At 47.9% G+C, this 13,207-nt stretch overlaps 1 protein-coding gene across 1 annotated transcript in view; it reads left to right on the forward strand.

The window, feature by feature from the left end:
• Positions 1–9,948, forward strand: part of LOC121862972 (short stature homeobox protein 2-like) — an 18,019-nt gene extending 8,071 nt beyond the window's left edge. Inside the window, exons 2-5 of the mRNA XM_042361428.1 lie at positions 2,161–2,218; positions 8,825–9,048; positions 9,279–9,304; positions 9,410–9,948. Of these exons, the coding sequence (XP_042217362.1) occupies positions 2,161–2,218; positions 8,825–9,048; positions 9,279–9,304; positions 9,410–9,572 (471 nt within the window). The 3' untranslated portion in view covers positions 9,573–9,948. The remainder of the gene's footprint in view (positions 1–2,160; positions 2,219–8,824; positions 9,049–9,278; positions 9,305–9,409) is intronic.
• Positions 9,949–13,207: the final 3,259 nt, after the last annotated feature.

Here is a 13,207-nt window from a genome sequence, read left to right on the forward strand (position 1 = left end):
CCCTCCTCCTCCCTTCCCTCCTCCCTCCTCCCCCTCACCATTGCTCCTAAGATGAACTTATTAGACAGACAGACAGACACACAGACAGACAGACAGACACACAGACACACAGACAGACACAGACAGACACACACAGACAGACAGACAGACACACAGACACACAGACAGACCCACAGACAGACACACAGACAGACACACAGACAGACAGACCCACAGACAGACACACACACAGACAGACACACAGACAGACACACAGACACATCACTAGATCATCCGACAAACAGACGCACGCACAGATAGCAGGATAGACAGACAGACAGACAGACAGGCAGATGGAAAATAGACAGATTGACAGACAAACCTAGAGACAGGTTGTAGGATAGACAGAGAGAGGAAGAGAAGAGAGAAGAGAGAGAGAGAGAGAGAGAGAGAGAGAGAGAGAGAGAGAGACAGACAGACAGACAGACAGATAGCAGAGGGTGACTGACAGACCATCTAGACAGGTAAAATCAGGAGAAAGACGCGAAGACGGTGACCACTCTTATGAGATGAACTAACACAATTACTGTCTCCTCCCTCCTCCCTCCTCCCCCCCCCGTCCTGTCCCTTCTCCACTCTCCTCACCTTCCTCTCCTCCCTCCTCCCCCTCCCCGTCCTGTTCTTCTCCCCACTTCCTCCCTCCCCTCCCCCCCCTGTCCTGTTCTCCCCACTCCTTCCTCACCTTCCTCTCCCTCTCCCCTCCCTCCCCGTCCCTGCTCTTCTCCCCCACTTCTTCCCTCCACCTTCCTCTCCTCCTCCCTCCTCCCCCCCCGTCCTGTTCTCTTCTCCCCACTTCTTCCCTCACCTTCCCTCCTCCCTCTCCCCCTCCCCCCCATTCTCCCACCCCTCACACACCCCCCTCCAAAAACTGCCCTCCCTCCTCACACACCCCCCCCTCCAAATCTGCCCCCACACCCACGCCTCCACACCACCCACGCCCCCCACACCCCCACGCCCCCACACCACGCCCCCCACCCCGCCCCCCACCACGCCCCCCACACCCCCCACGCCCCACGCCCCCCACACATCAACCCCACACCCCGTCATCCTCAGATCAGTCAGTTCTTGTTAATAGGAGATAAAACAGACCTGCCCTGTCCACTCTGGCCTCCCGCTCTATAACTAACTGTTAACTGACTTTTTAGGGCCTTTACTGTTGGGGAGGAGGAGCAGGGGTGGGGAGGGAGGTGGGGAGGAGCAGGGGTGGGGAGGGGAGGTGGGGAGGAGCAGGGTGGGGAGGGGAGGTGTGGGGAGGAGCAGGATGGGGAGGTGCTGGGTGGGGTAGGGGTGGGAAGAGGTATGGGCGGGAAGTGGGGAGGGCAGGGTGGGGTGGAGCAGGGTGAGGAAGGTTAAAGAGGTGTGGGGAGGTGAGAGATTAAGAAGAGTTAACTATAGGAGGGGTAGGGGCGGGGCAAGGCGAGGTGGGGTGGGGTGGGGTGGGGCAGAGGAAGGCCATAACTCCAGGCTGAGGGATATATTGTGACTGGTAGTGATGTACCCGCCATGACCAAGAGGCAGGCCAGTATGTCTTCTACTTTAGGATCCTTCTCTCCATCCTGCCTCCTATCCTGCTTCCTATCCTGCTTCCTATCCGCCACCCTCCCCCACTTTCACCTTCACACCCCCCCACCTAAAAACCCCCAACCCTTTTCCTCACGTTTAATTCTATTTGTGAAGATAATTTATTTGTTTCTTTATATAAATGTAATTATTAATGACTTTACGTTATTATAATTGTTTAGTATTTCTCACTATTTTAAGGTAATTTTGATTATATAATTTCAATGACAAAAGGCAATTATCAAGATTATCAATGTCAAAAATAATTATCAATGTTTACTTATAATTCTAAAGGTAATAATCACTGTCTAATTATAATGACAAAGGTAATTATCAGGTATTTCTCAGTGTCAAAAATAATTATCAATGTTTACTTATAATTCTAAAGGTAATAATCACTGTCTAATTATAATGACAAAGGTAATTATCAGGTATTTCTCAGTGTCAAAAATAATTATCAATGTTTACTTATAATTCTAAAGGTAATAATCACTGTCTAATTATAATGACAAAGGTAATTATCAGGTATTTCTCAGTGTGTAACTCTGGTTTACCCGGCAGGTGTGGTTCCAGAATCGTCGGGCCAAGTGCAGGAAACACGAGAGCCAGATGCACAAAGGTGAGCTATCTCTAATGTGAGAGAGAGAGAGAGAGAGAGAGAGAGAGAGAGAGAGAGAGGAGGCGTGTAGGCCACGTGGGAGTGGCGTGGACCAGGCGTGGGAGGCGTGAAGAGGCGGTGGAGGTGGTAGGAGACGAGAGGACAGAACAGGATACATATGGCATCGAATAAGACGTTGACTAGGGGAGCTGGCGGGGTGGTGGTGGTGGTAGAGTGTGGTGGGTGGTGAGAGGGCAGGTGAGCGGGTGGTGGTAGAGTGGCGTGGTAGAGAAGGCGGGTCGTGGTGGTGGTAGAGGAAGGGTAGGTGGGGGCGTGGTGGTGGTGAGAAGGGCGTGGGGTGGCGGTGGTGGAGGAAAGGCGCGGGTGGCGTGGTGGGTGGTAGAGGGGGGGGTGGCAGTGGTGTTGAAGACGGTATGAAGGAAGGCGCGGGTGGTGTGGAGATGGTATGAGGGGGCGCGGGTGGCGTGGTAGTGGTGTTGAGATAATGAAGGAAGGCGGGGTGGCGTGTAGTGGTGTTGGAGACGGTATGAAGGAAGGCGCGGTGGCGTGGTAGTGGTGTTGGAGACGGCATGAAAGAAGGCGTGGCGTTAGAGAGTACGAAGGAAGGCGCGCGGGTGGTGGTAGTGGTTGAAGACGGTATGAAGGAAGGCGCGGTGGTGTCGGAGATGGTAGAAGGAAGGCGCGTGGCGGTAGTGGTGTTGGAGACGGTATAAGGAAGGCGGTGGTGGTAGGTGAACGAGAAGGCGCGGCGTGGTAGTGGTGTTGAGACGGGAAGGAAGGCGCGGGTGGCGTGTAGTGGTGTTGGAGACGGTATGAAGGAAGGCGCGGGTGGCGTTAGAGATTTGCATGAAGGAAGGCGCGGTGGCGTGGTAGTGGTGTTGAAGACGGTATGAGGGAAGGCGCGGGTGGTGTGGAGATGGTATGAAGGGCGCGGGTGGCGTGGTAGTGGTGTTGGAGACGGTATGAAGGAAGGCGCGGGTGGCGTGGTAGTGGTGTTGAGACGGTATGAAGGAAATGCGTGGTGGTGGAGAAGCGGTGGTGGTGGTGTTGAGATCAGAAGGAAGGCGGGTGGCGTGGGTGTGGTTGGAAAATGTGCAGTGGTGTTGAGACGGTATGAAGGAAGGCGCTGGTGGTGTCGAGATGTATAAGGAAGGGTGGCGTGGTAGTGGTGTTGAGACGGTATGAAGGAAGGCGCGGGTGGCGTGGTAGTGGTGGAGATGGTATGAGGGAAGGCGGTGGCGTGGTGGTGGAAGTGGAGGATGTATGAAGGAAGGCGCGGGTGGTGTTGGAGACGTTATAGGAAGGCGCGGTGGCGTTAGAGACGGTATGAAGGAAGGCGCGGTGGCGGTGGTGGTAGAGAAGGCGCGGTGGCGTGGTAGTGGTGTTGGAGATGGTATGAAGGAAGGCGCGGGTGGCGTGGTGGTGGTGGTGGGGAGGAAGGCGCGGGTGGCGTGGTAGTGGTGTTGGAGATGGTATGAAGGAAGGCGCGGGTGGCGTGGTGGTGGTGGTAGGGGAGGAGGAGGGCGCCTTGGGATGTGAGCAGAATGGGTAATGACGCTAATCTGATATAAGAACACGCTGCCTTAATCTGACTTTTTACTGGGAAAAAAATCAACGGAGTGCAAAACACGCCTCGAGGCCTTTAATATGATTGTTGGAGATAATACCCCTACTGTGTCTGTCTGTCTGTCTGTCTATCTGTGTCTGTCTGTCTGTCTGTCTTTAAGGTGTTTATAGTCTGTCTAGGAGACCTTTAATTCCATTACCGTGTCCAAGCGGGCTTGAGGTAATCATTGGCGTTGTTCATCCTGGGTTTTAAATCTTTACCTCCAGGTTGTATCATGCATAAAATACCTGTATCTGTCTACCTGTAATTATGTGTATACCTGTATCTATACTTTTAACGGTATTTAATTAGGTATTTAAATAGTTTACCTGTAATAATTAATCTCTGTATTAGGTTAGATAGTTTACCTGTCATAACTAAGGTAATCCATTAGTTTACACAACATCAGTTATTAACACGTAACCTCTCACTTTTCACACTGCTGTAACTTAGTTTACTGTCCCGTCTAGTTAACGATCCAATCACACCAGTTCTTAATGCTTCAGTTGTCTTACGATGAAATTCCGTATGTAAGGTAAATGAGATGTTGGATTAGTCGTGTTTGAAGGGTTAGAGTAGGTTTGAGTTAAGGTTAGGTTAAGGTACATTTTGTTTGTATACCTGAGCTGTCTATATGGTAAATCAATGTGAGTTTATACGTTGATTTCTCTGAATGAATATCTATCTATCTGTCAAACTTATTGCCTCTACCTCACATCATAGCCCTCCCCTCCTCCTCTCCCTTCTTCCCCTCCTCTCCCTTCTTCCCCTCCTTCCCTCTCCCTTCTTCCCCTCCTTCCCTCTCCCTTCTTCCCCTCCTTCCCTCTCCCTTCTTCCCCTCCTTCCCTCTCCCTTCTTCCCCGCCTCCCCTCTCCCTCCCCCTAGCGACTCACAAATCATCTTGTCTCACCAACTTGGAAAAAACGTCACTAAACATAAATTAACAAAAGAAAACAAAGATACAGGAAGAAGTAGAAGAAAAAGAAGAAGTAAGAAACAAGGGGTAAAAATAGCAATGGTATCTTAGTACGTTTTGACATGGCCATAAAAATTGAATTAACAGAATGACGGCGTAAAGTTAGCGTCCAAGCACACCAGAGGGAGATGGTAAATTTTTCACAGCCCCCTGATTTGTCGGCGACTGATCGAATTATATGTCTCACTCCCCTAATTTTACGATTTGAAAACTTTCTAAATCAACTGACAGGCCCAGAACACCATTATGGACCGAGCGAAGAGTTTTAATTTTATTGTTATTGCTAGGGATTGGATTTCTCGGCCGTGCTGATGCCTGTGATTTATTTACTGGAGTTTGGGAACCGTTCGAGTTTAGCGCCATTTTTCTTTTTCGCTTTTTTTTTTTACGCTCTATCTCTCTCTCTCTCTCTCTCTCTCTCTGTTTCTCTTTCATTCTTTTTATTATTTTGTTTCGCATATTTCCGTAGTTATTTTTTTTTTAGTGTACCTGGGGAAAATAGGAGTCAGTCGTGTTGAGAGTAATAATGAAAACTCACTTATCGTCTACGAACATAAAGATTGCCATTGTATTTTTCAACGGAATATAAACAGTTAACGCGGCGGTGATATGAATCTAAGACTATTTTTGCTTCAATCTGCAGACCAATTATCAGTTTTTTTTCCACTACACCGGCATCAAAAGTTTTTAATGGCTCATTATATTCCTTTCTCGTTTATTGCGACTCTCTCTCTGACTGCGCCTCATCTTAAATATGAACCCCATTTAGTCCACATGATTCACAATTAGCCGTGTTGACAAGGGAAACTTTTCTCATTACCAGGAACTAACACTGTGACATATTTCCATAATGGTTCTTATTATCGTCGTGTAATCACTCGCTTTGCTGGGTTCCGCGTCATTTTTGTCGTGACATTAGCAGCAATTATCCCGCCGTGCTGTGGAACGGAAAGCTGCACTACTTAACCAGCTTTGGGTGGGGGGAGGAGGAATGGCAACGCGTAGTGGCTGACTGTGTGGTGGTGGTAGGGAGTCGACTGTCAACTTGTGGGTGAGTTGCGCGGGAATACTTGACGTTTGGAACATCATTAACACAACGCCAACATCATCAACATAGCGCCAACATCAACGCCAACATCACCTAACTTCATGGTGATGGACTACACACTCAATAATAACATCGCCTATGGCAGCTACGTCAACACAAGCGATGAGCAGCGTTAACACTGTGGGCACCGGGGCGTGACGCTTCCCTTCAAAGATAAAAATTTGTTACTGTTTCCTGTAACATTGTCCGTAGTCTCCGTCACACACTCCCTCTCCCGTAGTCTCCGTCACACTCCCTCTCTCAGTTCTGCCACACTCTCCCCTCTTCCTCGGAAGCCCCCGTCACACTCCTCTCTCGTAGCTCCCGTCACACACTCCCTCTGTAGTTCTGCCCACACTCCTCTCCCTGCAGTCCTGTCACACCCCTCCCTCTCTCCTCGTAGTTCCGTCTCCACACTCTCTCCGTAGTCCTGTCACACCCCTCCTCCCCGTGTCTCACACTCCCTCTCCTGCAACCTGTCACACACTCCTCTCTCGTAGTCTCTGTCACACACACTCCCTCTCCTGTAGTCTCCATCACACGGCTCCCCTCTCCCTGTAGTTCCCCACACACCCTCAAGGTTCCGTCACACTCCCTCTCTCGTAGTCTCTGTCACACACCCTCTCCTGTAGTCTCCTGCTCACACTACCTCTCCCAGTCTCCGTCACACACTCCTCTCTCCTGTAGCTCTGGCCACACACCTCCCTCTCCTGTAGTCTGTCACACACCTCCTCTCCTGTAGTCTCCTGTCACACTTCCCTTCTCAGAATTCTGTCACACACCTCTCCCTGTAGTCTCCGTCACACACTCCCTCTCTCTGTACTCTCCTGGGTCACACACTCCCTCTCCCGTAGTTCCACACACCCTCTCTCCCTGTAGTCTCTGGTCACACTCTCTCCTGTAGTCTCTGTCAGCACACCTCTCTCTCGTACTTCTGTCACACACTCCCTCTCCCTGCAGTCTCCAGTCACACACTCCTCTCCTGTAGTCTCTGTCACACTCCCTTTCTCTCGTAGTCTCCGTCACACACTCCCTCTCCCATAATCTCCGTCACACTCCCTCTCTCGTAGTCTCCGTCACACAGTGTCCCTCAGGTAGCCTCCGGCACATCTTCAGGTGAGAACGTAGACACTAGCAGACCGGTTCGTATCCGCCGTCACACTGTCCTCTGCGTCACACACGCCGTCACGCACACACTCATTTACGTCACACTGCCCCAAGTCACAACACTATTCTCCCCGTCACACACACTCCACCTCACTCGCCGTCACACACACTATCCTCCCCCTCACACACACACACTGCCCCGTCACACACTGTCCTCCCCGTCACACACTGTCCCCGTCACACTATCCCCGTCACACACACACACTTCACGTCACATACTCGCCGTCACACATACTGTCCTCCCTGCGTCACACACTCCCCTGCGTCACACAATGTCCCCCTGGTATCCGCTCTCACACAAAGTCCTTCATTTATTTTCCCGCCAACACTCAAGGATTCAAAATTATGCAAATCCAGGAATCTGAAAATCTGCTAATCTGATAAAGACTAAATCCAATTAGTCCGGGGCGTCGCGACAATGTCATTAACACGATGTACACAACGCCGAGAGGCTGGAAAATCCGGGCTAATCATATTCAGGCAACTGGGCTAATTACCAAACTTTCAGCCCGAGTTTATGGCGTCGAGAGTGCAAAATTATCTCAGAATTATCAACATTATTCGCATTAAACCAAGCCTGGACGATGCTGTCAACAGGATCTGGCGCCAAAATTAATACGAGGGTTTTTTTTTTTTTTTTTTAAGTTTTTAATATACCTGCTATCTCTCTTCTCTTCTCTTCTCTTCTCTCACACTCTTTCTCTTCATGATCGCCTCAGAAAATGACTCGCCAGAGGATTCGCCCCGTAAGAAAGTTTGGGCGGAATTAAGTGATTAAGTCCAATACCGGGGAAACAAAAGCGCAGTGGAGAAGCCATTTTGTGACATCCCCCGCGCCAGCTTAAGGGATCCACGAGTAACAACGTCGCTGCCAGGCATATATAGTTTTTTTTTCTTCTTTCGTTTATGAACTGCTTGTCAACACATATTTCCCTCCAAATTGCTGTGGCTTTTACCTGAGAGTGAATCTATGTATTTTTTTTTACTTTACTCACCAACAAGCGAGGTAAGGAAGGTAAAAATATCATCCGTGTTTGTTTTTTTACTTGAGAGACGATTTTTTTGGGTGGTGTTAATGATGTAGGTACTGTACTAGGTAATGAAGGATGAGGTAATTAGTGAGTCTTAAATAACGTACACTCTTAAGGTGTTATAATTAATGTACTCAGAAACCTTTTAAGTAACGCATGCGCTCAGGTGTTTTAATTAAGTAACGTACTTTTCCATAGAGTACAGGTAAAGGTATAAAGTAACAGGTACATTAATCCCACCTGGTGTACAATACAGGTACAGGTATAAAAGTACTAGGACAAATTACTAGTGTCTGCGTCTGTCTGAATCTGTCTGTGTGTCTGTCAGATGAATGGCCTTGTCTGTGTGTTCGTCTGTATTCAGTCGGAAGCGAAAAGATAAAGTTGCTGTGTGTTTTTGTTAATTATTCAACAGACTTGATCATTATTAGATTGAGAGACGCTAATTGATGTCATTATGAATAAATAATCGCTAATGATGTTATCGCTTATGGGGTCATTAAGTCTTCTTTTTTTGTCACTCTTCTCGACGATGGTGATTAGTGAGTGATGGGTGTGAGAGAGAGAGAGAGAGAGAGAGAGAGAGAGAGAGAGAGAGAGAGAGAGAGAGAGAGTGTGTGTGTGTGAAAATCAGGCAAAGTGACAGAAAGAGAGTAAAAGAGAGAGAGTGAGAGACAAAATGAGATATAGAGATAGAGAAATAACTCACACCCACACCCAGGTCTTCTCTCCCACACAGCTGGTATGTTACTGTCACCCACGTCAGGGGGCGCCTCACCCCTGAGCGTCATGTCGTCAGCTAGCGTGGGTCTGGGCGGTACTGGGAGCGTGGGCGTACCCTTGGAGGCCTGCAGGGTGGCGCCTTATGTGTCACCCTTACGTCTACACCCACCACCCTACGACAGACTCCCCAGCCTACCCGCCCTCTCTCTAGACCCAGCCATACTCTCCGCCGCCCACCAGGTGAGACAGCCCTGTAATGGTTAAATCATATACCTGCCTGCAATGGTTAGACACATACATACCTGTCATAGGTCGTTTAATCAGATAGCCTCTAATAATAATAATAATAATAATAATAATAATAATAATAATAATAATAATAATAATAATACATCCACTAGCCAATCTAATAATCACTAAACAATAACATTAAGCAGACAGTAACACGGGTCTCTCTCTCCCTCCTGCAGTACGCCGCAGCAGCTGTGTCTCTGGGCATGACGGGAGTATCGAGCACCAGCAGCAGTAGCAGCAGCGCCAGTAGCAGCAGTAGTAGTAGCAACAGCAGCAACAGTAGTAGCAACAGCAGTAACCCTCTGACGTCTCCACCGCTACTGTATTACCCACACCCGACCTACCCACTGGCCCTCTCAGCTCTGGCCGCCGCTGAGAGAGTCTCCTCCAAGAACTCCTCCATAGCTGAGCTGAGACTGAAGGCCCGAAAGCACGCTGAGGCTCTTGGGCTGACCATGCCGCAGACCTAACTCTCAGGGCCGCGGACTGAGCCTCCTGAGAGCAATAGACCCTGAGACTCAACATAAACATCTCATTGAAGACTTCGTGACTGATTTCTGGCTGACTGAAGATTTGGTTATCTCTGAGGACTCCTGCTGACCCAGAGTCCCAAGACCAGAGAGTCCAATTGGTATAGCTTCTTGGGACCTAACTCACACGACTACAGACCCAATATTGGAGCCTACACGACGCCTCTAAGTTCTCTACACGACGCCTCTTAAGTTGTCTACACGACGCCTCTTAAGTTCTCTACACGACGCCTCTTAAGTTGTCTACACGACGCCTCTAAGTTGTCTACACGACGCCTCTTAAGTTCTCTACACGACGCCTCTTAAGTTGTCTACACGACCCTCTCTTACACGACGCCTCAACGTTCTACATGACGCCTCTAAGTTCTCTACACGACGCCTCTTAAGTTCTCTACACGACGCCTCTTAAGTTCTCTACACGACGCCTCTAAGTTCTCTACACGACGCCTCTTAAGTTCTCTACACGACGCCTCTAAGTTCTCTACAAGACGCCGCTAAGTTATCTACACGACTCCTCTAAGTTCTCTACAAGACGCCAGCGCCACTCCTCCACCAACTTCAAGACCACACTAAAAGGAACATCGCTTGGGCCCTAACAGTCACAAGAAGCCACTCCTCAGCCACACATACAGTACATGCAGGTGTTGGGCTGGTAATGGTAATCTCTCCCGTGTGTTACAATAGACCCGCCATGTTATCAGGTGAGGAATGACACTAAGATGAGACCACATGATGATTAAACACCCCCAGCTAACCTGATATAACCTAATCTAACCAAACCTAACTAAATATAACTTGATCTAACGCTAATTTAACCAAACCTAACTTAATATAGCTTGATCTAACGCTAATTTAACCTAATCTAACCAAACCTAACTTTTATATAGCTTGATCTAACGCTAATTTAACCTAATCTAACCAAACCTAACTTTTATATAGCTTGATCTAACGCTAATTTAACCTAATCTAACCAAACCTAACGTAATATAACTTGATCTAACGCAAATTTAACCTAACTCAGAGGCCGGAAGTTACCTGGGAGGAGGGGGAGGTAGAGGCACAAGACATAATCACCATCCTAAAGGACATAAACCACCTTAGTATCAGTGTCCTCGTCCAGGTGTGGTCTTATCCCTCCCTCAAATCAGAACAATGTTACCCAAAACCTCATCCATTAAAGCATGTTTCTCTGAGTTCATGTAAGTCGGCCATTCACTGATCTGGTAACACTGGCGTCTGTATTGTACTGTTCTGTGGTGTATATGAGGATGATCAATGCTAAAGTACCTGAAGCTGAACTCTGATTCTCATAAAAAGATATATTGTAATATTTGTTCCTTTAGTTGAGAGCTGAGAGGACGTGTGGCCTAAGATGGCGGTTCAGTGTGATTTTGACGGCATGTTCGCTGGTGTGTGTTCATCGTGACGTGAGTGAGCCAGAGTGTACAAATATTCCCAGCTACCGGCCACTGATCAGTAACGAGAGAGCGAAGAGCGTGGTGGATGTGACCCCCACTGGTGTTAAAGTCATGATGCCATCCCTCGCTGTGGTTAGGGGCGGGTGGGGGAGGGACAGCTGGTCGGTGGATGATGTTGGTTCCTGGTGAAGAAGGCAATAATTACGATCATCTTTTGCTCAACTCTGACGCTCCTGACCCAGCAGTGTTGGTGGAGTGTGCTGTATTCTCTTATGTCAGGTGGTGGTGGCCGTCAACACTACAGCATCACCGTCACACACACACACACACTGGCAGGACTACCAAGGAGACTGTCAGACCTTCACTGCCCACCTCGATCGACGTTGAATTTTTGTGCTGTGATCAACGCTGTGTTGAGACGTGGACTGTTTACACTCACGTACCAACTTATACTGAGAGAGGAGACACCTTGTGACAACATCAACTACTGTTCTAGTGATGGACTCAGCAACACCTTGAAGACTTTTCCTTATGATGTATGATACAGTTATACAGCTACTGTGTGGTTATATGTTAATAATATATAGAAAATACAAACAATTTTCTGTATCTGGGATTTTGTATATATCATTATATATATCCTGGTAACGCAAGAGAGATGTAAACTTTCTTTGCTCAGGTTATCAGTGACAACAAGATATGTAAATGTAAATATATATCATTGAGTGTGAGCTTGTTGTAGTGTGTCTTGTCAGCATGGCGTCACTTTAGCTGTAGTATAACCCCCACCATCAAAACAATGCCATGACTAGCAAAAGGCGAGCTCACGTTCACCAGGCGTAGTTTCAACAAACTTGCTCCTACAAGGTGAAAAGAAACGTCAGGCGCTTTTGAATGCTCGAGGTGGCGCTGTTTTTATGGTTGAATCTATATCTCCCTTCTCCAGTGCAACTGTGTTTTTGACCAAATAGCGCCCCCTAGCTGGTCCTGTGTTGCTGCTTCTGTTGTGCTCACCGTGTAGGGGCAGCCAGGCGTACCCTAGCACTCAACCTGCTTCTGGGTCCCAAGGTATTTCTGAACATTCCAAGGGTCTTCAATTATTCCTGGGTCTTAAGTCATTCTAAGAGCCCTGGGATACTCTTGGAGGCCGAAGCCATTTCCAGAGACTTAAAGACCTTGTGGGTCTTAACAACTCACAGTACGCCAGATACTCCAGTGAGTTAAGGCATTCCGAGGGCCTCAAGAAACTCATAACCTCCAAGACTCTCTTAGACTCCCGACTGAAGTACTTTTGTCTTACTCGATGATGTACACAGGGTAGCCAGCAGGGGGGCGTGACTGTGCTGCAGCTTCAACCAATGCTTTTATATGTTCTTATGGCTGGCAGCGTTGTGGTGTACAGCTGGCAGCACTCACCGTACATACAGCTGTTGTTTTGACCCCTGACTGATAACGCTGCGTCTCTAACACAGTTATTAAGGGTTGTTTTCTCTCACAACTACCAACGTTGTGTTGTTGTTGTTATTTATGACTGGCAACGGTGTATCGTTTGCAGAACCTACATTGATTTGTCGTTGTCAGCCTACGGCTGGCAGCACTCTTGTTAATCATGTCAGAGCGATTTGTTGTTGATTCCTCTGTATGATAACATCGTGGCGTTGTTACAATATGTATAACAACATTTTGCAGTTGTCACATATGGCTGGCAGCGATGTTTCGTCACATACGGCTGGCAGCGATGTAGGAGTACCACAGCCACACCCGGCATCGCCATGGCGTTGTCTCTGCTCTGTGTTTAAATGTGCAATCAAATTGACATTGTTTCTTGTATAGGGAAAATAAAAATCGCTGTAAAATAGGTTATTGGTCTGTGTAAAGATAATTCATTATTTATTTGCATGAGGATGTGTTTAATTCACCTCCAAGATGAAGAATATTTTGCTCACACGTGCTGCTGTATACCGTGACCCTGTTATTTTAAATATATGAACCCATGTTTCAATAGCTTTTCTTTCACATAGTTACACGTCACATATGTCCCTATGACGTCATTGTTTATGAAATATTCTCAGTGTGTGTTTTGAGTTTATGTCTTACAGATTAATGAAGGATGCTTTGGGGCGGTAAGTTGACACTGAAAGATGGAAAGTAAATACG

This window comes from Homarus americanus, unplaced genomic scaffold (assembly GCF_018991925.1).
Source record: "Homarus americanus isolate GMGI-L3 unplaced genomic scaffold, GMGI_Hamer_2.0 scaffold24922, whole genome shotgun sequence".
Classification (NCBI taxonomy): Eukaryota; Metazoa; Arthropoda; class Malacostraca; order Decapoda; family Nephropidae; genus Homarus; species Homarus americanus.